The sequence below is a fragment of the Colossoma macropomum genome, unplaced genomic scaffold (genome assembly GCF_904425465.1).
Source record: "Colossoma macropomum unplaced genomic scaffold, Colossoma_macropomum, whole genome shotgun sequence".
NCBI classification, from domain to species: Eukaryota; Metazoa; Chordata; class Actinopteri; order Characiformes; family Serrasalmidae; genus Colossoma; species Colossoma macropomum.
Genome location: NW_023494786.1, coordinates 18913968 through 18940925, shown reverse-complemented (window position 1 = coordinate 18940925; position 26958 = coordinate 18913968). Strand labels below are relative to the sequence as shown.

Here is a 26958-nt window from a genome sequence, read left to right as displayed (position 1 = left end):
TCGTATTCACTTTAATAACTGAAATGCATTGGATACTTTAGTCAACACAACCACTTTTTCAGAGTAACATCAGAACAGAAAAAAACCATTGGATCCACTGGACCGAGAAACCCCTGTATCAGTTCAGAGCTCCAGGTCCTGATAAAGTGTGATTTTTGATTGAAAGATGCTTTTACAGCCTCTGGAGATGTTATGGAATAAAGCAATCACAGTTTTGTGCTTTCTCTGCTCTATTACACCAGAGTCATGTCCAAGACCTTTATGATTTGAATGAAATGATTGGGGGGAAAAAATAAATTACACAAATTCATCCCTCAAACAAACGCAATTGCTCGCCCAAGACATGTTTGATCCTTTATTTTTGCTGTAGCAGTACAAGACTATAACAGAAGTGTGTTACTCAAAGATTATGGATGACAAATTTCCATTACTTTTTAACTACAAGGCTACAAGATCCAGTGAAAACCTAAAAAGCAAACTCTGGACATCAAGCACATCTTTATGAGCTATGACTGTGGTAAGAGGATAATTGTGCAAGTCCCAAGAGGGGCTCCAGAGCCAGACTTGGGAAACAAAATAAGAGACAGATCTGTCTGTAGGGGTCAACATGTCACACATTTTCTGAGCTGGATGTGACTGGCTGGACAGCAATGAAGGTTACACAGATTAGTTTTGCTGGAGGTTTTCTGGTGCCACCTACTGGCAAAACTCAGCCTGAAACTAAGCACTGAACTAGCAAATACCACAACTGTACACATGTTTAAAATCTCCTTTATTTTAAGTTTTTCATACAGATCTTAAGGCATCTGCACAAAGTACAGTTTCTGCAGAGGTTTAAAAAAAAATCACTTCCCTCATATGGCAGATGGATTTGAACACAAGGTTGATAGACATTTTTGGTGTTTGTCTTCCTCCCCTCTCCTTAATAACATTTCTCAAAAATCTTAAATTACAGTTCTTTTATATATATCTATATATAATAATATCATAACCTTGATTTATTACAGCGGTCAGACATAGTGAGTGATAACAGGAAAAAAAGTGTCTTTAAATCCATTAAATATGTACAGAGAGACTTCACATCATGGCACACATACATACACACATTCTCTCTCGCTCTCTCTCACTTTCAGACATACACACAGCAGGCTGCACAGCACTATAGGAGGGAATAGACACCAACTTGATGCTCCGACACATCTATTTACAGGTCCCTGCTTACTGCACGATGTCACAAGCTTTGTGTCTTACGGAGATGGCTTTGAGGAGGTTCAATGTGAGTTTACTTGTATTTTTTCCCCAGTGAAAGGGTTTGTGGGTATAAGTGAAGAGGTGTTAAATTAATATCTAGATTATGTATATTACGTTGCCCCTCACACACTATTTTAAGAGCAGCCCATTGCCCCACTCTGAACCTACCTCTATTGTACAGTACAGTACAGTACAGTAAAGTCAATCTCCCTTAAGGTGTTGGAAGGTAGATCGACATGGGAGGAGCACGGGTGTGCCTCAGGTAAGCATGTATGAGAAGAGAGGTGTGGGGTTTGAATGTGAGTGATGGACATCGTGCAGCTCCTGTGAGTGATCAGGGCTACTTGGTTACGTGGACACGGAAAGTGACTCGGCCCAGGAACTTGTCACGGTCGTCGTTGTTGCGCAGGTCCGAGCCTTCCACCTTGCACTCGATGGTCAGGTACGTGTCATAGTCCTGCTCATTCAGCAGCAGCTTCACTGCCACCACAGGCTGAACATAATTAGGCTGGAAAAGAAGACAGAAGAACCATTAAAAAATCTGCACCCTACAATTCCACAATCTGCCACAATTGCTCCAGCTAAATTACCCCTTCAGAAGTCCTTGACAGCTGGATCAGATGCATTAGTGTTGTGCGGTGGGAGGGCATGTTGGACACAGGTCGGAATTGAACTCTGCAGTAAAGCAGATCTACAGGAGGACAGTGACCACTGACCACTGCCCTGATCCACAGACATTACATGACTACGATCATCAGGCCTACATTTGCAGTTTCAAGCGGCTATCTGACTACAGCTGCACCCATATCATCTTTTCCAGTGCTGATACCAAATCCAGGCACCAAATCTCAAATAGGTTATCTGCTGATTGTCATCATCAGGGATGGGACAATATGAAAAATTCCACCATAATATCAGATTTTTTTTTTTTGGACATACAGTGTTGAGAGTAGGCTTCATCACATTATTATCACCTGGATATTACAGGGATGTGTATCATTTTGGTATGAAACCTTTCATATATTTACCTCATTTACTAACACAGCAGTGAGACACACCAAGGGAAACGTGTCACATGGCTACACAGGGAAGGCCATCAGAAACAGTATTTTTCATGCTTAATGTTAGTTTACTGTTTAGTCATCATGAAGTCTTCAAACAATGTTATTATGGATGAAAAAAGTGGATGCATTTTTTAAATGCACTGAAACTTCCACTCCAATGTGCTGCTTTGTTAACACTTGTGCAAAGAAGAAGGAAGAAAAAAAAGAAACCATGGAGCTATGATTTTTCAAAGAGACACTAACATAGGCTCACTGAAGCTATGTAGCTGTGCTGTGTGTGTAGGAGTTTGAGCTTCTGCTTCAGTGGCTTTAGCTTGGGGCATTAAAAGGAGCCAACAAAATCATGAGCATTTTGGACTGTAAACTTCTGACTCAGTGAGAAAAGGCCTTGGGCTTTGTCACCCCCCTCTGGCACAAATGGAAACTGTCCTAGATATGCTGGATGTTAGTATAAAATACCTGTGCCGTTAAATAATAAAAATATCACATAAAATATGTTTTTTAGCCTTGTCCACATTTACTGATTTCTCAGAATTGCTTGTTTTTTTAGCACTAGTAGTTACAGGAGTCTTCATAAACAAACCTGAATGAGCTCAAGCCGAACAATGCAAATTGACAGATTTTAACACTACATGAGATGGAATTAATGCAATATCAGAACATACTGACATTTCAGATAACCCATTATTATGGGTACTGACAGTGTTAGTATCCAGGATCAGCGCTGGTACATCTGACTGTGGTACTCACATGTGCTTTCTTGCCATAGTAAGGGAAGTACATCTTGTCAAATCGGCCCTCAGCAGGGAAATACTGCATCTGCAGAGGCATTTCTCTCTGAAACAGGAGAGAGAAGGAAGGGTGAGATCACACAGCTATTCTTTATGCAGGATGCGCCTCGGTGTGATTTATGCTGTTGCCTGTAGCAACAAACTGTTCTCACCTAACTGGCTGATATGGGTGATGACAACCAAGTGACGCACTTTGTACAAGATGCTACTATTATCGAAAATCTCACAACCAGAAATGCTAAATTTATCATCTCTCTCTCGCTCTCTCTCTCACACACATTCTCACCCACACACACAGCCTTTCAATTGCATTCAGTAGAGCATGGAACATATCACAAACTCTAACTTCAACAAATACCCCTGACTTTGTGATGTGTTCACATTCCTCTCCAGCCTATAAACTGACATGAGATGAGAGGTATCAATAGTTTCACATGTCCAGATAATCCAAGTGTTTTCATCTGAAAACACTTAATGTCAAACTGCTCACCATTGAACAAAATAATGGAAACACCACCCTATGAACAGATTTATCAGTAAAAAGGTGTTGAGTCCCTTGTGGTCTTTAGAACAGCGGGAATCTTCAGAACAAGGCAAGCTAATTTATAAAATACACAAAGGCAATTCAAAGCGATTTATAAACAAAAGCAATTTAAAACAGCAGCGCTCTTATAAAAAATACATAACATTAAATTAAACAGAGTAAAAAGAACAGCAAATAAAGAGTAAAGTGCCAAAAGATGCAAACCGCAGCTGCTTAATAGGTCTGAAAGACAGAGGTGAACAGACACAGAATTACCATACCGTGCTAAACACCGGTCCTCCAGGACTAGTGATGCTAAAGACAATGTTGGTTTAAACCTGGTCAGGAAGACTTGAGCTTTTTTTTCCACATTTCCTTCGTACCACGGTTTGAGCTTTTGAGACACTTTCTTTTTAATTTGTTTCAGTTTGACACTGTAACAGCTAAAGAACACCAACATACATGGGTGTTGCTTGTATCCCTGCCAAATTCCTCACTAGTCAGCACTCATATTGCATTCATTAGTGCCAAAAGAAATTACTTATTTTCACAGCTTTCACTAGCTTATCACTGTGATAAAATAATTATTAACCAATTTGAATCTAACCCATTCCTTGGCCCATGTGTCAATATCAATATTAAATTAATGCTTAATGTCACACAATGTCATTTACTTGTATATATCTGGTTAGAATTTAAATTTTACGAACATTATCACCTAGGATCCATTTTCAGCTGGTATCCCATCACTTTGTTCACACCTTGTCCAAAATCACTACAAGCAGTCATTCGGGCAGCTACTCCAGACCTCTAGAAAGCAGTTATCAGTTGACCTCTATAAGTGCTTTTATGCAGCTGTACAATGCAACCCAGGCACAAAGCATAAGTGCTGTTATTGATGGATCATAATGTGAAAGGGTCACATGTGAAAATAATGTGTCACATGCACTGACTGTGAAAGGTTTATGTCTGAAAAACAAAGATGGAATATTCAATTTCAGAGTCTTGGTTATAAACTACACCTCAAAGTATTAAACTAACTGATTAAATTGAAGTTAGCACTGAATTATACCTGAATTAATGTTGTTTAAGTTGGCACAGAATGAAAACAAGGCTCATCCTTTAGTCCATCTTTATAGTATGACACCCTGGACTAAACTCTGATTTAACTACAAGCCTCAACATGCCACAGCTTTGCTTGGCGGTCATTCTCTGCAGGCTGGTCCACATACATCCTGGCACAATATGTTTGCTTGCTCGCTTCCACACAAATGAGCGGACCTACATTGGCTGCCAGCGTAACAATGGGGCACACGACACACGACCCTAACTTCTATAAATAACGGCAAAAAACCTCACACTAACAAAAAGCTTAAAGTCAGTGTTTCAAATTCACAAGACAGACTAAAGACTTCAGCCGAAAGACCAGTAAGATTTATGAGATGGCACGTTCCTATAACCAGTCTCAGTATAGGATTGACAGCAGCAGAAAATGCTGGATTGGATATTGGAGGACAATAAATGAATAAATCTTCCCTGAAACAGCACAGAACTGCTTGCGGACCACATTAGCACAACAGTAACTATTTATAATGTCATGAGAGTAGCCACACAGCCTAATATTAACAGCCACAAGCACATGAAGATGAATTCTGATATTCATATGTTTGATTTACCAAGCCAGAGGAAACAGAGTACAATTTCTTTACTGTAAGACATGTTGTTGGTTATGTATTTCTTCCTGTGGATTACAATATTTGAGTAGTCTGAATATGCTAGACTACTTGATGTGATGTGCTTCACTTCTCATTTTAAGCCTTATGAGTTCTTAAGAAACAATATTACATCAGTACTGATAACAGCACTGGAAATGAAAAAGTGGTATAGAGCCATCTCTGATATTTTCCTCAAAAGTTCACAAAATAAAGCATTATTCCCCAAAAGAAATGTACAGTGAGGGGAAACAGAAGCCCTCTGGACCGGCTTGACCACCACTGAGCTTCTTGTTGTACAACGGCGTGCAAACCTCACCCCACTGATGCTGATGCTGCCGCCGCTGCTGCTGCATGAACTAAACTAATCAAATTAATCATTGCTCCACCTGTTTTCCTTGTTTTTGTACTAAGAATGTTTACTATCCGGTGTCGACCAGAGGAGGATGGGTTCCCCTTCTGAGTCCTCTCAAGGTTTCTTCCTGTTCCTAGGGAGTTTTTCCTTGCCACTGTCGCCACTGGCTTGCTCATGGGGGCTTGGACCCGGATTTCTTTCTGTAACGCTGATTTCCTTGTTAAGCTGCTTTGTGACAACACTTGTTGTAAAAAGCGCTATATAAATAAACTTTACTTACTTACAAGTATTCAGACACTTTTGTTTTTATTAATTAATCTACTTTAAATCTTGACTTTGTGCTTATAGATATGAACAAAAAAGTATGTATCAATAAGCATTACAAAATGTTTAAAAATCACATTGGGAAGATTTCACACAACCAGTAGGTGAACGTAAAGGAGGTTGGTGATCATGCTTCACCACCCATGCTCACAACACTCCAATGAAAAATGCTTCACACCCCTAACAAAGACATCCCTGCCTGTCAGTATAAATGTAAAGTTCATGGAATCACAACCATTTGTTCCCAGCAGGTGTAACGCTTATTTTTGAAATCTAAATTACGCTCTCGGACTAATGATAAGGAAAGTAAGAGAGAAGCCAGGAGTCATTCGAAAAGAGCTGCTGGTCAACCTGAAAGCAGCGGAAACAGTCAACAGAGAGCAAGTAATGAACTGCACCCCCAGCATCATCTTCATTCTAACATCCCACAAAATAAACAAGTACACACACACACACACAGAAATCAGAACTCATTTGTAACGATATAATCTGGTTAGATGAAAAGGCTCGTCAGTAGGAGCATCATGATACGGGGCTACTTCTCTGCAAACTGTATTGAGGCATTACACATCATAGAAGGAAAAATGAATAAAGAAATTGAATCTAGAGAAAAAGCTGGATGTATTAGTAGAACAAGAACCCCAAATATACATCTAAAATAAGTCAAGACAGGTTTCTAAAACAGAAAGTAAAGGTGCTTGAAAAAAATCAAAACACAATGCTACAAAAACTACTTTAATTACTTCTCAGTCCAGACATACTAATGTTATTTATTTGTGGTGTCTGAATATTATTTGCCTTGAATACTATGAATGTCTATGAATACATATTTTTTGGTCATAAGTACAAATTAAAAAAACACAGATAAATATGAGGTGAATATATTTACTTGAAGTATGTTACATAACAAAAACAAAAGCGTGTGAATTTTTATTTCCCTTATTCAGCCCATAACACTGCCCATTTGCTATGATATTGGCTGTTACACTCCTAAACCTCAGTGACAGAATTATTATTTATCACCATTTTGTATTCAGTCATAATAGTAATTGGATGAAGGCTTTGCAGATAGAATGAATCGTCACTGCAGGAGATGTGTCCTACCTATTGTAGACACTGATTCATTCTGATTGTCATATCAAGCTTTCATGTAAATATAAAAAGCTCGGCTCTGCGATATTTAAATGGAAGCAATAAAGCATTCGAAGTATTACAGCCACCTGCAAGAAATGTCTGGTTAGTGTGAGCAGCAATCATTCAGTCTCATTTCTTTTCGTGAGGAGGCACACTAGTGAAAGCAGAAACAGCCTGTTCTTACAGAGAAAATGACACCCTTCTTTTGTCCTCTGTATACCTTCAAAAGGTCACATACAGGTGACAACTCACAAAGAAATCACTGCCAAGAGGGGGGTTAGGCGCTCAAAGCCAGGAAAGGCATTAGAATAGGGGTTTGGCTAGTAGGGGTGTAAAGTGGTTAGGCAGGTTTCCCCCAGCCAAAACCTGGCACCATGGACAGCCAGTTGAAAAGTTCACTTGCTTTACAATTAGCCTGTCTCTGTTTTTTGTAATTGTATATATATGTTCCACCTCCAGCATTCTGTGCTCAAATACTGAGGGACAAGTACATAACTGAACTAATAACTAGTTGATCTTACCTAGAAACACCTGTATTTCCACATTAGCTTTAAAGGGATGCAATTTTGTTGGCTGTGTTCAAAATAGCATACTGTGTACTGTATACTGCACAAGTACATACTGTACACTGCATGCCAATCTTTATAGTGGTAAGAAGTATAGTATCTAGTATATGACAAAAGCCGTACTACAGAGAAGAGGCTGACATTAAGGACTGAGCCAATCAGATCCACCACGTTTTTCTAAGCCCTCTAATCAATGCTTAACAACCGCTTCTAGCCACTTTAAAAAACAGCAAGGAAAACCGATAGGGCTTAAGCATTGCTCACACAGTGCTGTAGCAGGACAAATGATTTCCTGTCATTTAATTTATGTGCCCATATAAGGTTGAATCCCATGCTGTTAAGCTGTTGAGAGCTAACTAGGTAGTTATGTAAGTGGTTATGTTCTACTGAAATGACTGCATTTTGGGATGATGAAGATAGGCTGCCTACTGGAATATTTGTCCAGAGCAGTATGTCATCTCAGTATCTTTGGCGTACTGGAGACATTCATGTTGATCACCCACTGCATACTACTTACTACTATAGGGCACAATCAGTACATGAGCAGTGTGTAATAATTTTGAACACAGCCATATTCTCCAATCAGCACAGTGACAGGCTGAGTGCCATTATCCACTGCTTATAATCCCACAGCATTAAGGCCTGTCCCAAATGGTGCTGCTGTGCGCTCATTCCTCAAGCTAGCACTTGATGATGTCAACAAGTGAATGTACTGGATTCCTTAAAAGCATGCACTTGGGACTCAAAAGCACACATTTGGGCTCAGAACTGAGCATTGTGTTGGTCTGTCAGCTCTAAAATGTCTTTGAACATTAAGATAAAAAAAAATCAAACACTATATGGCCTTGTGTTCTTGTGGTCATGTGCAAATGAGGACTACAAGACCCCACATACACCAGTTGGGACATGGCTTATTGTAAGGCCTGGGAAAAGGGACATCTATGCTCCAGTGTGACCTCTGGAGGACAAAGGGAGCAGGGGTGAAGAGCCTGGCTCAGACAGACAGTACTGTGAAGTTATAGCGGCACCACTGGTCCTAAGCTTCCTCTAGCTGGGGGGTTTGAAGGTATACAGTATGCTGATTTCTTGCATGAGGGCATATTAAAGAGCCAAGCAGTACAGGATAGGAGCTACACAAAAGCAGCAGAGATATGGAAAAGGGTCAGAACAAGGTTCCCTTGTAACAGCAGGGAAGTTGGGCCTTAATTCTTACCACAAAGTGAACTGCCAGCACCACAGGCAGCGTGGAGAGAAACCACATATAAACAGATGTTTGAAAAACAAGATGAAAGTACACATACATTAACTGTGATAAACAAAAAAGTCATCCTGCACATAATTTACCATAATATTCCACACACGCACCTTCATCAACACACAGAGGTAGGCAGACATTACCTTGGCTGTGCAGTTGATATATGGATCTCCTCGTGGCTTGAGTCCAATAACCTGCACAGGTCAAAACAAGCACAAACAGAGGGTTTACAAATAACACACAAAAAAATAAAAACAAAAAAAATTAATTAATTAAAAAAAGTATAACAATATAACATTCCTGTGAATTCAACTACATTTTCAAGAATGTTCCACTCCATAGTAAAAAATCCAATTAATATGATGTACAAGCCAAAGTCTTACTAAAATGCACACACATTAGCACAATTTAATATATTAGGTTACACAGTTTACTGTTAAATATTGTTAAACTATAGTACTGTACAAAATTCAGAGATGACGTTTCATTTATTTGATATATTCATTTTATTTTCTGTTAAATGGCCACTGAGTACAAGATATTCATTTTTTAGTGCCAGGAAAAAAAGAATGAAATTTACATTACATTTACATTAATGAAAATTACACCCAAGACTCAACAATTAAATATAACCTTTTTCAGTATTTAGTCCACTCTTTGCCTTTATTACAGCTTCCAGTTTTTAATATCTTTTTTTTTAGATATTTATATCTAAAAAAAATTATAGATATTTTCCCCACACCTTCCAAAGTTGGTTGCACTTTCTGCTTGTCATGATCCAAGCAATCCCAAACACATTCAAAGATATTGAGGTCTGGGCTGTGTTCAGTTTCTATGTTATAGCTCAAATTTTCTTTTTTGTGTGTTTCCTTTCCTTCTTTGTCTATTTGCTTTCCTTTCGTTTTTGTCTACTTGCTTCCTTTCCGGTAATGACTTCTTGACAATTATACATTCTTTCAGATTCATAGTGTTGAGTTGTCGTCTCACAGTGGAAGGATGGACAGAAACACCTGTGGATTTTTTCAGACCTAAAGCAAGAGTGGAGCTTGATTTTCTCCTCTCTCTCAAAGATGAAAGCTTAAAGTCCTTGTTTTTTTTGATAATGACTGTCTCTGTGGTCTACCAGGTTCTGTATAGTTGTTAGGAATTCCATTTTTAAACTCCAGTTTCAGAAACTTTTGTTTTTCTCTTTTTTCCCTTAACTCTTTTTTTCCCCCCTAACTTAACTTTCCCCTTCATTATGTAAGCGGATTATCTTACATCCAATCTCAGAAATAACTCCTTGTGCCATTTTAGATAAGCGGTTTGGGTAGCTGCTTGTGTGAATGTTCATGTCTTTTTGGAGGGGAAAATACTCAATAATTCCTTTGGGAACAGCTTTTATTGGGAGGACACAGCTGTAACTGGGTGGTTTTAAGACTGGATGGCTGGAAGTGGCAGTAAAGTCCACAAAAGTAAACAGTGGACATATTAAATTCTGATAGATGTGATATATTTACTGTTGGAGACTTTTGTGTTTGTGTTTCTGTTAAGTATGTTTCTAGCTTTTTTCTGACACTGAAAAATGAATAACAACTCACAAAATGGTACTTAATGGCTTAAATCACATTTTGACTGGAACGTAAATAAACAAAAGGGTGGTTGCAGCGCTATATATCAACTCCAATGTGCTGCCCAAGATTTTTTTTTTCTTCATCAGCATGTCCCCATACTTGTTAAAGCATGTACACTACAGATGGAGCAATCGATCAGCTATGTATTGGCATCGGCCGATCTTCACCTCAAATATGCGAATCATGATCAGCCGATATTTCTCTAACTTAGCTGATCCGGAGAAGTGATCAGTGACGTAAAATATATGAGCCATATTTACTTATTGCTGCCGCCCTGCGTGAGGCTCTTTGGTCACAGGAGGATCTCGCAATTCCTCTTTCAAACACTAGATGGAAATCCAGACCTTTTGACTACAGGAGTAAAGGCCTATTTTTACGGACGAAAAAATGCACGTCAACTTTTGAAAATGAACACACACTGATGCCGTCTGTCACACTGACTGACAGTGAAGCTGTGTACATTTTTAAATCAGAGCCTGCTCTATTTTTTGCGTTGTACGGATGTGTTAAAATCAGAGCTCTGTTGTCATGGTTGCAGCCCAAACAAACATGCGCCAGGATAGTGGCAGAACTCTTGTAGCAGAGCACAAAAGCGTATACAAGCAAAGGCTGACTAAAAAATGCGGAGGTTAAAGACAACATATGGCAGGCGAGAGCTGAAAGGCTATGAATGACTGAGTACGTTACAGCAACTGAGTTCATTAGCGCCTTTTAATGAGAGAAGCAACAAGCAGAAGCAGAGCCTCAAATTCCCCCACTGACTGACAGAAATACCTGCAGAATCCCTTGTTACGCAGCTTCAGCTAGCTCTTATAAAAGGCAAAGGGACTACCTGTGTTGCTGCCTTTTTTGTAGAATGGGATGTACCTAGTGCATGCACTGTTTAGTGCAGTGCTTAAAAGGAAAAAAAAAAGTATTCAGTAGTGTTTACACAGAAAAAATGCTTCGGAATGTGAAGTTCACATTATGTTAAAACTGCAATCGTTTTTTTGTCAGAAAAAAAAAAATCTTTTGGTACTTGGTGTGATTAGGCCTTAACAGTCTAGCCCCACTCTCGAACGGTTTCGGCCATCAGCCGATCGTGCTGAAAGGTGATATCAGCCCCGAAAACTGATCGCTCCATCTCTAATGTGCACGATTATTTATCTTCGGCTAAAACAAAGAATCAGAATCTGCAGACTCAATTTCCCTGGGTTCTGTTAGTCCCCACAAGAAAATGAATGTGTGTATGTTGTGAACTTACCCGGTTCATCTTGATCAAGACGCAGGGCTGTCCCTCAGCATAGCCAAAATTTGTATCAGCCAGGCCTGAGCACTGCCGCAACTGACTCCGCTTGAACTGACAAACGCTTTTCTCCTCCTTATCATCCTGCAGATTATACACGCCCTCTTGGCACAATGTATTCTGCTCCTGCACACTGTCATTGTACTCTAGATTGAAGAAAAAGTGTAAATAATAAACCACACACATTTTGTTCATTTTCTTTTCTACATATGAAACACCTTAGAAATTAGCTTAACATACATGTTGACTTCTGCCACCATTTCTTAACTATGGCTCTTGAGTTACAGCAAGGCCGTGAACATAAGCACTGTGTTTTCCCCCGGCCATTCAGGACATTGTCACTGCTGGGACAAATTCTTGCATCTCCCTTTTCTTTTTTTTTTTTAACATACATCATCTGAAAAAGACAGCTGTAAAGTTAACATTTTTGAGATGCGAGGATTTGTCCCAAAAGTGACAGTTCAACGAACTCTGCATTCTTGTAGAAAATGTAACAACATGGTCCTTTGTGCTATGAAACTACCTTTGGACTCCCGTTGGGACCTTTTTCTTCTCCCCAAAGGCTACGTTGCTCTTTCTTATTAATCTGCAAGTCACATTTTTAGGGCTGGGTCAATATCCTGACGTTTGTAAGACAGCAGATCATGGAGTGCTGTACAGGTTTCCGGAAACTCATACAGTTTGGGTACTTGTGCCACCTGACAAATCTTGTGAAGCCTCAGGTTTCTACCCTACTAAAGCTGAAAGATTTTACCTTCCTGGCATTTTGGGTTGGAAAAGCCAGACCTCCTACTCTGAAACACTTCCGTATGGGCTGGCAGGCTTACCTCTCCAAATTGCTATGCCTGCAATTCTCTAGAACTGATCCAGGGAATAACGTCCAGCATAATCCTACTTCCTAGCCCACAAAAGTTACTTTATCTGGTCAGTGCTATTAAAACACCAGCAACTGATTTTTGAAGACTCTGAAATTGTTTGCCAAATGCTTTCCTACTCAGGAGCTATAGTTTTCCACTATTACTTTCTAGCAAGTATAAGTGAAGAAGCTTTGTTTTGTATTGGGGAGCATTAAACGTCACATAAACATCTCTCAAATCAACTTAAACCCCTTTTACCCGCTGTCCATGACACTGTTATGCAGCTCTACACATATTACAACAGTTGACAGGACTTACCCTGCAGAAACTTCTCCAGGTTACTGACATACTTGTTGTACTGCTGTGGGTTAGAACGGTTTACCATGATGTCCAAATAACTGGGCCGGATCATCAGACCTGTCGAACACGGCAGGAAGACGTTCATGTAGTTGATCAGTTCATTTTCATTTTATGGACACGTTTAAGTTTAAAGGACACAACGGCACCAGTAATGATCACTTTCATTCCTATAAAGCAGACCGCTGAAGGCAATATTTTGACTTCTTACATTTAAATATGGATTATGGTGGATCAGATCCAGGGCTACTTGACAGGTGTTAATAACATCAACAATGAAATTTATAATAATTTGATTGTTTTAGTCTTAACAATGAAACAAACTAACAAACAAGCGGCTTTCACAAAGTCTTTCTCTGCACAAATGATTAAATTAATTAAGTGTGGATGCACCTGGTATTTTTGGAGAGCGCTGCAGTACTCAAGCTATACTCATGAAGCAGGTCAGTAAGGGAATTATGGCATTTTGAGCTGGAATCACACCTTAGAGTAGGGATGCACTGATATGGGTATTCTAGACCGATGTCAATGCCCAGTATCCAGTATTTTTATGTATTTCTGCCTATGCTGATACTGATGCAATATAAACATGAAAACTGGAATTAGACCCACCTGAATTAGCATTACGGAGGAATGAAAATTAAGGGAATAAAATATAGATATTTTAGCTCAGTAGCCCAAAGCCACCTAAACATTCTGCTCTTCAGAAGCACAACAAATGCATCAAATATTGGTTTAAAATATTGGTCAAATTTAATGATAATTAAATACGACGCAGATTTTTTAAAGCAAATAACTGCCAATACTGCTATGATTACGATATCACTGTACATCCCTACCCCAGAACTATTCATGTAAGGTCAAGGAACTGGATCAAAGCAGTACGCTTAAAGTGCTGAATTTATAGATCTTTGGTTCATAAATGATGAAGACTTATGGTACAGATATTTCACGAATCTAAGCACATTTTAGAACTGAAAGAAGCTCACATTTACAAAAAAAAACCCAAAAAACAAAAACAATGTGCATAACTATTCATTCAGAATTAAAGTGTATCATATAACTAAATATATGTTAAAATATGGATATATGTATACCAATATGGTAACTGACTAAGCAAATATTGTGTATATTATGAATATATTCAATTAAACACAAACACTCAGCACTACTCCTCCATTTAATCACAGTATTGAACATTGAACAGTGCACATGGTGAACAACATAGTACATGCATGCATAACAACTAGTGTTACAAGATACTTCAAGTACCACATAACTGTGTCCATCCATTTAGAGGAATATGCTTTAAAACAAATTTAAAAAGGCACAGATAAACAGGATGAATAGTGGGGTTCAGTGAAAGGAGGGAGGGATGTGTTCAGGCGTTTGAGGGGGAGACAGATTAAATGTATGAGAGCATTAAGTCCTGGGTTCAATTTCACTAATAACATAGTGCCACTTTCATGTAAATTTATGATGTATGCCACAACCTGAGAGACACATCAATTTGCCAAATGGAACTGAAGTGTCAGTAAAAGCAGCAGAGTATAATGCTTCCTGCTATGTAGCACCTTTAGTGCTACATATGTACTATGAAAATGCTAATGCCCTCAGTATGAATACAGAACTCCACCACACACACAGTTTCACTGTCTACGGCAACACAACACAGATTTTTAAAAGAAATCTGAACAGGGTGCAAAAGGGGTAACAAAAAAGGGAAAGTTAAAGCCTAAAAGAACAATGACATATTCTGCTATGCAAAGGCACTTAAAGAGATAACCCAGTTATGATAGAGAGCAAGAGGAGGATTCATTAATGAACACTGAACACTCAAAGCTCCTGACTGATACTGGTTTTACATGAGGAAATTATAGAATGGCTAACAAAGTGGCCAGCATAGAACAAAGACCAGTTTAAAGTGACACAGAAGATTTACAGGTAGAGACTGGTATACGATTATAATGGTAGATAGGCGAAAGCAATGCTCTTCAAAATGCTTCCATCTTCCAATAACAATACCTTGACTTAGATACTGATTCCTGAACTTCTATTCCCAACACCTTCTTAAAATTACAAACAGAAAGTGGGGATGACTAACTAGATATCAGTGTGCTGGAAGTGGGTTTATTTACTGACCTCAACAGATTGCACAACAGACTAATCAAGAAGGGCCGAAGTGAATAAAATGCATATGGAACATATTTTGAACAGCAAATTTACAGTCTAGAGTTTGGAACCAGCATTTTTATTGCCTCTCTGACTACTTGGGTACTGAAATTTGGGACTGACAAAGATTTTTTTTGGATACTTGGTAATATTGAAATACTTCAGTCAATGCCAGACAAATACTGAATTTCAGTACCCAGCCCAAGTTAAAAGCATATTACATATTCAGTTTACCCATTTCTGCTCCTGATCACACAGTTTTTCCCTTGTAGTTTCTGATATGATGTTCTTGTTTTACCTGATGTGTTGTGTTTTATAGATGTTATATATGAAGATTCTTAAGACGTTACGTTATCTGGACATTACCTGGGTTGGCCACTCGGTCCCTGTACCTGGGGGTGTAGTCATCCAGTGTCTGCAGCATCACCCACATAGTGAGTGAAAACATCCCAGCGAGGAAGCCATAGAAGACCACATAGAAGAGGAATATTAGAGCTGGGGAGAGAGAGAGAAGCAAGTTAACATTCTTGTAGTCATAAAAGTTGAGAACATACATAAAACATAGACTGAAGGACACAAAGCCTGTGACCATGTATGTATACATACATACATACATACATACATACATACATATTCAAACACACAGTGAGAAATAATACAGGTGTACGTTTTTAGCCTGGATATCTAGTACATCTAAAATACAATTTCAGATGCTCATGAAAATGCACCCACTGATATACCACTGACAGAAGTGTGCATAATACACAGACTAATCCTCTTTTTTTTTGTTCCCCCTGGAACTTGAGATGCACCACTCTTACTAGATCATTCTCTCTCACCATTTAGCACAGTGGTTCCTAAAGAAAGTCCTGGGGAACCCAGTGTCCGCTATTACGATTCAATCACAAATCAACCAAAAGTTCGTCACTGAACAATAAAATCAAGCGGCCACCAGAGAAGAATATACTGTAGAAACAGATAACCACTACTGTAGAGGCTCCTAAATGAATCGTCTATGACTTGATCCTGATCTCCAATCTTTCAACTAACTGCACTTAAGGAGGGACAAATCCTTCAGAAGTGCTTAAGAGAGGGTGGCCTTAAAGTGCTGTTGTTCAGGTGCCTTTGGAAACTATTACCCCAAACCAATTAGCTTCCACTCCTTTCAGTTCTAAGGCGTATATTTTCCACACCCAGATGTGTCCGTTGAGCTTCTAAAGGCTGGAACAGAGCAGGAAAAAAAGAGGATGAGTGGGTGGGTAGAGAGAGAGAGGCAGGCTGAGGTTACTTATAGATGCATTTCGTCTTTGCTGATATCTGAGGTAGACTGCTGCTACTATAAATAGCGCATGGGGGTGGACAGTTTAGTGAAGGCACAGCAACGGCCTGTAGAGAGGAGATACCACAATCGCACACATGTTGTATTCTGCTTCTCACTAGAAGACCCCTCTTAATCTGTCTCAAATCACTGCGTCAGCACCAAGGGACTGGACATACCAGTGAAATGATGAAATTATGTTCCTAGATTAAGAAGTCTGTTTTGTCTCCAGGAGCTTCCAACAGGAATTTCATTTACTGTCTCTGATCAGATGGAAAACATTTGGTTCTCGAATGATACTTTAGTAGTTAGATTTGTGCTTGCACAAATGGAAATCTGCTATTCATACACAACTGAATAGTTAGGATTACTGCAAACAGCTCAACACTAAGCAATGATACCGGAATCTTAGACAGTTCGATTTTACTCATATTCAATTATGTTTTTATTGTACTGTAGAAGAGTATAATGTTTAGGTGAAGCTGGGCTAAAATCAGTGTTAGTAATTTTACTATAGAAATATAGTATATAAATAAATGTTATCTCTCTATATAATGCTAATCCTGGTGGATTTAGTCCCAACTTCTACATTTAATAAATACTTATACATGTGCATCAGAATCATCAGATATGTACTTGAAAAATATCAGGTATCTGACATCAGCCCATCCCAATACCCTGCGTCCCTACTCAACATGCTTCTACATTCCCTTAAGAAGGCTTGTATCTGACCTTAAACAACCCAAATGAAAGTGAGATACAAGCCTTAAATCATCTGGCTTTGTGGCACTGCAGTATATTATATACACTATCATTCCACTGAATTGGTTAAAAGTCAGAGTTAAAAACACATTTTAGACTTCAGACATAAATCATGATGCTTTAAATCAACCTATACCATAATTATGTTTATGTTACTATGATAAATGACTGACTATTCTATTAATACAATAATAAAGCCTCTGAAACTTTACCAAAAGTGTTTTGGCAGTGACTGTTTCATTAGTAACAATTTTCGCTAATTTTGAGCAGAACTCAAAAACGCTAGCCAGTACATGACTAACAAACACAGCTGTGAACAGCCAATATAAAATCATAACTTTGACATTAAAACACAAAACAGTTTAATCAATTGCAGAAATGTGTCTTCAGTTCTATCAATTCTTAAATTTACACCCTGATTTTCAGACTTTGGCACACATTTACTTCAAAACAATGAGATCTAACTGTTCACCATGTGGCGATGAGGAACAGGGACACAGTTTCACTTCCTGCTCCGCCTATGCACTAAAACTCAACATACTACTAAAAACAGCATACTACTAAATGGTTTTCTAATGTTGATGTAGTACAGAAAGATTCACTCGAAAGAGGCCCGGAGTATTCCGTTGTATCTCCCGTTAAGATTAAAAAAATACGCTACATACCTTGACGTGTAATCGATTGCATTACATGCGATGCTGGAATTGATCTCCGTTTTCTGGCACACAATTTGACACAGTGATCCATGTTCCTGAACGCATCGACAAGCATTGGAGAGGTTAAACGTTGCGACGGCTGTCCGGCACCTACCTCATCGCTCCAACGCAGGGGGCATCCCAGCTTGTTCGAAGCTCCATATACTGAGGAGCACATTGCACATTGTTTTGTTCAGATTGCTTCTTCTGAGCAAGAGTTATCACAGAATATTTGGGGCCTCTTTTGAGTGAATCTCCCTGTATTTCCGATGTACTATTTAGTATGTATGCAGTTCACAGTAATTCACAGTAAGTAGTTTTGCAGTACCAAGATAAAAATAAAGAAACTGGCAAATACTGAGGTTAGATAGCGAATGGCTTTATCATGAATTATAAATTATAAAATATAATTATAAAAATGACTAATTATTAATTTATGAACTTTAAAATCATACCCCAAAATGCTAACATTACTAACAATAAATGAAAGATGGGCCTTTAAGCAAATCATGTAATTAGCTTTCACAACTGTTAGCCACATTAGCATTTTTGAGTGAAGTGCCCTTCAACAGTCATTGACTCACTGGTCTATTAGGTGGAATGATTTTCAGAAAGCTGTTGCTGCACAAGTAAAATGTGATAATCATCAATAAAAACTGTCTAGTACATGCTTGGTTCTTGAGATTGACATTGTTTTTAATGCAAAAACATACACAAACTGAGGGAAGTGTTTGTAATGTCATGGGAACTGAAATGCATGGCATCTGAAATGCATGGCATGAATGGATCTGTAAGAGTCAGATTACACAAGTCTCACTGCAGTTGGCTGACAGTTGGCTGCCCCCTAATAATTTTGATGAGACTGCACATTTTAAAGTAGCCCCAGCACACTGCACTGGGGTGCCTGGAATCACCCGACTATGGGAACAACTGATTTTTAAAACTTTCTACCAGAACAGAAGAAGAACTCTAGAAGTTTGAAACATGTTTATTAACATGCAGGATTTTCAATATTCCAATTTTGTTTTCAGTCATAAGAAATGCACAGTAATCAATAAATTCTGAAACTCTAGCTGCCAAGCTATGACAACCCCACCTGGTCCAAAAAAAATAAATAAATAAATAAATAAAAAAAGGTTGGAGGTTCCAAAGACCTTTAACGTAATCTGCCTTGTACTACATCACAGATCTTTTCCTCTGTATCAACCAAATGACTGTCTTTAATCCTGCTAATGTCAACTTTATGCACACCGTGCTGATGATTTCACTACATACTGCTGCCAGATGAGGGTTTGTCTTCTGAGTCTGAGCTCCTTTTAAAGTTTCTTCCTCAAGCCATTTCAGGGAGTTCTGCCTTGGCATCATCACCTTTGATTTGCTCTTCATGAATTATACCCTTAATTGTTTTCAGAGCTGGATTGTGATCATGCTTATTATAACGTTCACATTAGCTGGCGTATGGCCATTACGAAGATCACCAGCCTCGCCACAAAAAAATTTACAAAGTACGTGACTGCAATGCTTAATGCATTTATCTCCTCCATAGGGAAGCATCTTGGCCTTTTCACATGAGAAAAGCGATCATGTCTGTCTCAGAAAATGAGGGGGAGACACTAACTTCTGCTTCCTGTGGCCCTCTAGGACTGAGGTTACTCAACTCCATATATATGTATAACAGCACAAAAGAGAAGACAGAAAAACATCAGAGCACATTAGTTTATCAGTAGCTCTCAAGCTGCTCTCAACTGCTGAAAGACTTCTTTTCATTCTCTCTCTCTCTTGTAACAGAACCCGAAGAATCCAAATACTCTTCTTCCTTCACTGCCCAAGCTGGCACACTAACAGCGATAAAAATATCCCTCAGCAGCAAGCTTAGGGGCCATCGGGGTGTGTGCTATACCCCAAACAGGCCAGGATGAACACAGTTCATACAATGAGGACAGCAACCTTGGGGGCTGTTTAATACCTTTCATTCATATATATATATATATATATATATATATATACACATACACACATATACACGCATAATGCATACACACCATGACAGCATTCATGGCTTTAAGACACACAATAAAGAGTGGTGAACAGACTGCACAACACAAAACCCACCCTCAGACAAACACTATATGGCCAGAAGTATGTGGACATCCCTTCTAATTTTTGAGTTTATGTGCTTCATCTGCACTCATTGCTCACAGGTCTATAAAATCAAGCACGCAGCCATATAATCTCCATAGACAAAGGCAGTAGAACGGGTCATTCTGAAGAGCTGAGTGAATTAAAAATATGGCACTGCCATAGGATGCCACCTTTGTCTCCTTTGGGACAAATGTCACAAAGTCAGTTTGTGACATTTATGCCCTGCTAGATTTGCCCCAGGCAACTATAAGTGCTATTACTGTGAAATGGAAGCATTTAGGAGCAACAACAGGTCAGCCATTAAGGTGTAGACCATTCAAATTCTCAAAGTGGGGCCAGCAGATGCTGAAGCAGCTAGCCACTGATGCATCAGTGACTACAGAGTCCCAGACTGCCTCTAGAAGCAACATCAGCACAAGGACTTTGCGTCAGTAGCTTCATGAAATACATGAACCTACACACACACCTAAGATCACTAAGTGCAATGCCAAGCATCAGCTGGAGAGGCATAAAGCACACTGCCACTGGACTCTGGAGCAGTGGAAACCTCATCTCTGGAGCGATTGCTTCACTATCTGGCAGTTTGATGGACAAATCTGGGTTTGGAGGATGCCAGGAGAGCACTACCTACCGGAATGTGTAGTTCCAAAACAGTAAAGTTTGGTGGAGGAGGAATAATGGTCTGGGGCTCATGCTGAAAATAAGTTATCACATCCTCAACGGTAAACAAACTTTCTATTTTCTGTGCGTTATTGTGCATTAAAATGTGAAGTGTGTTCTCTGTAGTGGACGTGTTACTTATTTTCACTTAGAAAATCAACAAAACATGTAATTTGACCAGAGGTGCCCAAATGTTTACACATGACCATATATGCCAATACTGATACATAAGTATGTATAAGATATAGAAATTGGGACTGAATCTACCTGGATTAGCATTCACATAGAAATGTAACATCTAAACATCAGTCTATCCGCTAATATGATACCAATATGTTGCCTATATCGTTATCGTTATCCTTAATTACAATTCATGAGCAACCAGTCTACAATGCATCTCTCTACCTCTGCAACTTTCTACAGATTAATGTTACATGTCTCTGCACATACAGGTGCATTTAGTGCCCATTTCTACACTTTATAAATGTTTGTGTTGACAGTGGTATCTGCAGATATTTACATAGAAATCCTGGCTCTCAGCATCAACCCACAATTCCTATAACAGTGCATGCCTAATTAAAGATCTTCCAGAGAGGTCAGAGGGCAGCCGATGATTTTTTTTGAGCTGTATTAATGACCTTCTGTAGAGTTTTCCTATCTGCTACTGAGCAGCCAGCATACCATACTGTAATGCAGCATGCCACTACATTCTGTCGAAGGCCAGAAGCAGCTCCTCCTTTTAGAGGCATTAAACTCTTCAGCTGTTTGGTTCCTACCGCCACCACCACTGTGAACAATTCTACAGTTTTTCTATAATGAATGGCTTCCTTTACATCTTACAAAAAATGTAAATAAATATCAGTGGATCCCCCTTAAAGTCAATGTGAATAACGCTTTTTTCCTTCTGTATCTTGATTTATTTCTAAACGTGAAACACAGCATCAGAGAGGGTCTCTGAGCCTGCTCAGCATTTTGTGCCATGACAGGTGGGGGTGGCGGGAAAGAGAGGTTAAAAATTATATTATTGGATAAATATTCATTGCACCGCTGTTGCACAGTAATGCAATCAAACATTATAAGGCATTTTCGAGGCAGAAAAGTCATTACATTTTAAACGAAGGTCATAGAAAAGGAAGAATATTGCCTTTTAAATGGCATGGTATAATGAACTGTGCTATATCTGACCAGGGACATAGACTAGCAAAGTATTAAAAAAAGTTAAAAAAAACGAAAGACGGATATGTTCACATAATGCAAGTGCAGCAATGCATTGTTAGAAGACAAAAATCTGACTGACTGCAGCCAGGGGCAAACGTTTGCTAAGACTAAGAACCACATTTGTAATACCCTGCGGTATTTAAACTGAAACTTTTCTTCATGAAATATTCACACTGTCTTAGCTCCGCTTGCTAATTTGTGCTCTACAATAACGAAACACACAAATGCTAATAATAAAACTGGCAAGTTGTTCAAAACCATCACTGATCAAATTTAAGAATTATGGACCAATCATGAAAGACCCAGTATGTTCACAGTGTGCACACTATACTGTAACCCGGACTAATCCACTGGGCTGTAAGAGTGTTCAGGACCGAGAGCCATGGGTATGAGAAAGCAGGACCTGTCCATTAAGTTAAACCCAAGCCTTTTATTCCTTCAATACTCATCACTCTCGTCTTCTCTCCGGGGAGCGCAGCACATCTCCAAGATGAAAGCTATGCAGACATGACAGTTTCTCTTATGCGCACGTTTTTCCATTACTCTGTCATAGCCTGGTCACGCTGGGATCTGCTCTGCAGTTGGAGCAGAGACATCAGATATGAAAATGCAGGAGTAAGAATAAGTGTTATACAGGCCATCTTTCACACAACCAGCCCAGAAGCATGTCAGCTTAGTTGTCACCAGTTGTCATTTGATCAGTCAGTCAAGTTCCTGCAGGACATGCAGGGGGCTGCTCACCTTGCCTAAGGCCAATTCCAACATGTATCAAATACAATGAACAGCCAGTTATAACATATAAACATATAAAAAATCTTAAGACAGAATGACATTATATTTACATCATACAAGACACTGGACGGTGGCCATACCTCCCTGTTACTGATACAGCAACACCATTTAAAAACAAAAATGTATAAAGTTGACAACTAGCTTTTTAGTTTATTTAGGTGGAAAAATTCTCTCAGTACCATATCACTAATGCCTAACTTCTTTATTTCTTCTTAGAAAATCACTAATCATCACAGCCATTAAAAGGTGGGCAAGATCATTAAGGCCACCCAAAAAAAACAAGAGGATTAAGCTTGCCATATTACAGTAATAACTTCCTGTTTTCTTGGCAAAATTGGACTATTAGCATTACAGGGAAATGTACAATTTTACTGGATTTCAGGATTAAATGCAGTAAACTGAATAATATGCAGAAGTAGCCCAGTGTTGACTACATGTTCTGCTTCTCCAAAGTAAAATTAATACATCATTAAATATCAGTTTGACATACCAGTCAAATCTAAACATACATTCAATGCCAATATCTGTTTAAAGCAATTATCTGTCGATACCAATATGACTCCAATATCATTACATACCCATACTTTTCTAAAATTCCTGTGGACCCTAAAGCCTACATTTGTAACCCTTGTCAACTAAAGGAATTACAGACAGGATCAATATTTAAGAACACTGACAATATTGTATGGTTGAAATTAACGAAGCAAAACAAATGTATGCAAAAAATGCCAATAATCTTAATCCCTACTGCATTTATAACAATCAGTTTAAGAGAAATCTGGCCACTCACTGCTGCCGATGCCCCTTCAAGCAGGTACTCTGAGAAGAAAGCTGTTCATATTAGAGGATAATTATCTGAATATTTCTTGTGATAATCCTACAGAGATTTTGAGAATGATCATGAACAGTTAAGGGTGGTACGGATGCTGTGATTGCCACCATCTCCAGCATTTTGATGCATGGGTATGTGCAGCTGCCACTGGAAGCAGCTCATGAATCTTCAGTGATATGACTGCAGAAGATAATATCTGAAGTCTAAAAAATGATCTTGTTTGCTCAGGCACAAAGTAAAGCCTCACGAGCCACTGGATTATGGTACATCATGCGGCAGGACAAGGACCCAACACATATGGCTTCAACAACCAAGGTGCCATCAGGGAGAGACAAAGAGCAAACGGGTGCATTTTCGCAAGACTTAAGCGCTACAAATATACTTCATCAAAACAATGAGACAAAAACCCCAGAGAGACTATGAAATCGGAGAGTTGCTAGGGAAAAAAAAATCTCAAACTCCAAGCAGTGACAAACAAATAAATGGTCTCCCGTCTTAGAAAGGACCATCCATCACAGCAGTAGAAAAAGCCAGGGAAAAGGTGGCAGCAGAGTGAGCTGAGAGAGCATCACGATGGCATCTGGTGCCCACAGCACTGTGTCACTGACATAAAAACATGCAATAATAGTTCATTTTGTGCCTGTTGTTTAGTGTGGAGTTAATATGTAGAAAAGATGCTACACAGATGCTTTTACATTCAGGTCTATCCTTTAACCTTCACAACCTTCACAGTGTGTCCTTTAGGCCTTCAACTACATGTCTACAAGCATGTGCACAGCCTGTACAGTATATTGGTCTTCTCTCCTGATTAACAAGCTGCCCGGTCATCTTTCATAGGCATTCCCATTCAATCAAGGGCCTCCCTTCTCCAACAGCATGGAGAGAATCAATTTGACCTTGAAAGGCATGGGAGGGAGGAAGAACAGAGGGTTGGGGGGGGGGGAACTCATGCAATGCATCGAGGAAAACCCGTCCCGGTGAGAAGGAGGGGGACTGCAGAGCTCGGGATTTGTGAGCTGGGGAGCACAGAAAGGCTGTTAATTTGGTCTACGGAAGCAGCAAAGTATAACCAGCCACATGACATTTCATTTATAGCTGGTAACCAGGCAACTGGGGGTAATTTAAGAAACTTGCACCCTAGCCCCCCTTTCCAGGATCCGTCTTGCAGTATCACTTCAGACGCACCGCATTTTATAAAACATACTTCATGGCACAGAGTGGCAGGACATGATGCATTCATCTTAGGGATGTCTCAGCAGCTGCTGTAATGCAAATTCATCCACAGCAGGAGAAAGAGAGAGAGAGAGAGAGAGAGAGAGAGGAATTTTCCTCTCACTGCAGCAGAGCCCAGTGGCACATGCAGGCAGAGCACAGCTACGTCACAGCCACCAAACTGCAGTCATTCAGTCACTCAGCTGAGAGGAAACGTGAATTTCTTCCTAAGAGGTCTTAAGATGTCTGTACAGCAATACGCTTAGCCTACTATTGTGCATTAATAAAAGACTATGGAGGGGATGACATCCCCTGACATCACCCCCCACCACCAAGCCTCGTGTGAATGTGGCAGCTCGGTGTGGAAGAGAGCCGTCGTCATGTATTAATGCTGAAGCCTCGTGCGGTTGGGGACCCAACATGACGTGTGGTGCCTTTGATTTCAGTAAGGGTGTAATGATAGACACGTTTTCAGATTTTTGATACACAGGTCGAGATTTGATTTGATATTACATACAAAATATGACTGGGTTGGCTTAGAAAAATAAAGTTCATTGTTAAACAAAGAAGACAGCAAATTAGCATGACTTTGTGTGAAACAGTGATAGAACAGTGCAGATGTACAATATTAAATGCACCCAGACACCTACAGCCCAAAAAACATGGTTCAAGTGTTTTTAGAAAAAGGTAATAGTTATATAGAGAATCATGAACACCCAAAGAACCATGCAAAACTGTTTTTTTCTCTATGATGGGAAAATCACCTCTTCAAAGACCCCTAAAAAAACTGGTTCCTCCACTGGTGTAAGTCTTTTTTGGTTCTGTAAAGAACCAAATGCGATTCTGATCACTGACCATGTTTTTAACGAAAGCTGATAAATGACAGACCATCAGAAGAGACAGGGGGGTGTACTGGTGACAGTTTTAAAATCCATGTTTTTTTATATTCTGACACTATATCGAAATCCTTGCATCTTTAGATGCAGATTTCAGCTCCCTCGCCGGTTCTGAAGTGAATCCCTGTTGGGTATTAACATAACACAGAAGGGCTCCTGCGGCATGTGGCAGGCCTGCTTAAATCATGCATCACCATGCAGAGGAATCACTCACTGTTCAGCACGAGTTCACTCAGCTCTACATTCACACTGAAGAACAGGCTGCAAATCTGGAGATAACGTTATTCTCTTTGGGCTTCATTGGACTGATCAATGCTATCAGCCACCTATGCAGCAGCACTAAAAGAAAGCGTCGGTTTTCATCGATCCTAGGCACCAACCACGTCTGCCTGTCGCGCATTCGTTTATATAAAACAATATTAGCTAATACTCAAATCTGTATTATGCTCCAGCCGCATGGACAGTGCCACTGTTCTTCTAAAAGCATTCGTGGTTCTGATGCTATTCAGTGCCAAATACCTTCTGTACCAGCACACAGCCCAAACGCCGGACACTGTAGCACAGACTGAGCATTAAGTGAGTGGTTTTGTCTTATCCAACGGGTAGCCAGCACAGATGTTTAAGAACTATCGGACAGCCAGATATTCACGAGGCTGAAACCAGCTTCTTATTCGCCAGCTTCTGGTTCGAGTTTTCCCGTTCCACCTTAAACGGTGCAGCCTGAGGCGCCAGAATGTAACTGCTGCACCATTTAAGGTGGAACGGGAAAATTCGAACCAGAAACTGTTGAACGGGGAGCCAACTTCAGCCTCGTCAGATACCCACTCTCGGAGGTTTCTTACCCCAACTACTCGCAGTGCGCCCGATGAATTCCCCGGTTCTCGGGTTGTAGATAAAATCTTTCCAGCTCGACTCTTTCCCCTCAGGTTTCTCCTCCTTGTTCGCCATGGCGAGGTTAAGACGGACTGTTCACTGACAGCGGAGAGAGAAAAAAACTAAAAACAAAATGCTTTTGAAGACACAAGCCGGGCAGCCGGGATGCCACTTAGGAATCAGAAAAGAAACGAGGGGTGTGTGTGAAAGAGAGAGAATGTGTGTGTGTCTATGTGTGTGTGGAGCTCAGCTCAGAAGCCGGCGCGCACTGCCTCTCCACAGAACCGCACCGTGCGCAT

General features: G+C 39.7%; 1 protein-coding gene across 1 annotated transcript; it reads right to left on the bottom strand.

The window, feature by feature from the left end:
- Window positions 1-755: 755 nt before the first annotated feature.
- Window positions 756-26958, bottom strand: atp1b3b (ATPase Na+/K+ transporting subunit beta 3b). Its single transcript, XM_036563096.1, has 7 exons — window positions 26629-26958; window positions 15626-15754; window positions 13049-13147; window positions 11832-12019; window positions 9119-9169; window positions 3066-3152; window positions 756-1759 (listed from the first exon to the last, which is right to left on the bottom strand). The coding sequence occupies exons 1-7, from the start codon at window positions 26732-26734 to the stop codon at window positions 1592-1594; spliced, it is 828 nt and encodes a 275-aa protein (XP_036418989.1). The 5' UTR covers window positions 26735-26958; the 3' UTR covers window positions 756-1591.

Excerpts from the sequence above, each read along its gene's own strand:
- atp1b3b (XM_036563096.1), bottom strand. The coding sequence starts at position 26,734 with ATGGCGAACAAGGAGGAGAAACCTGAGGGGAAAGAGTCGAGCTGGAAA. Across the intron at positions 9,170-11,831 it reads TCTTGATCAAGATGAACCGG|GTTATTGGACTCAAGCCACG; the intron begins GTAAGTTCACAA and ends TGACCTGTGCAG. Across the intron at positions 3,153-9,118 it reads ATATCAACTGCACAGCCAAG|AGAGAAATGCCTCTGCAGAT; the intron begins GTAATGTCTGCC and ends CTCCTGTTTCAG.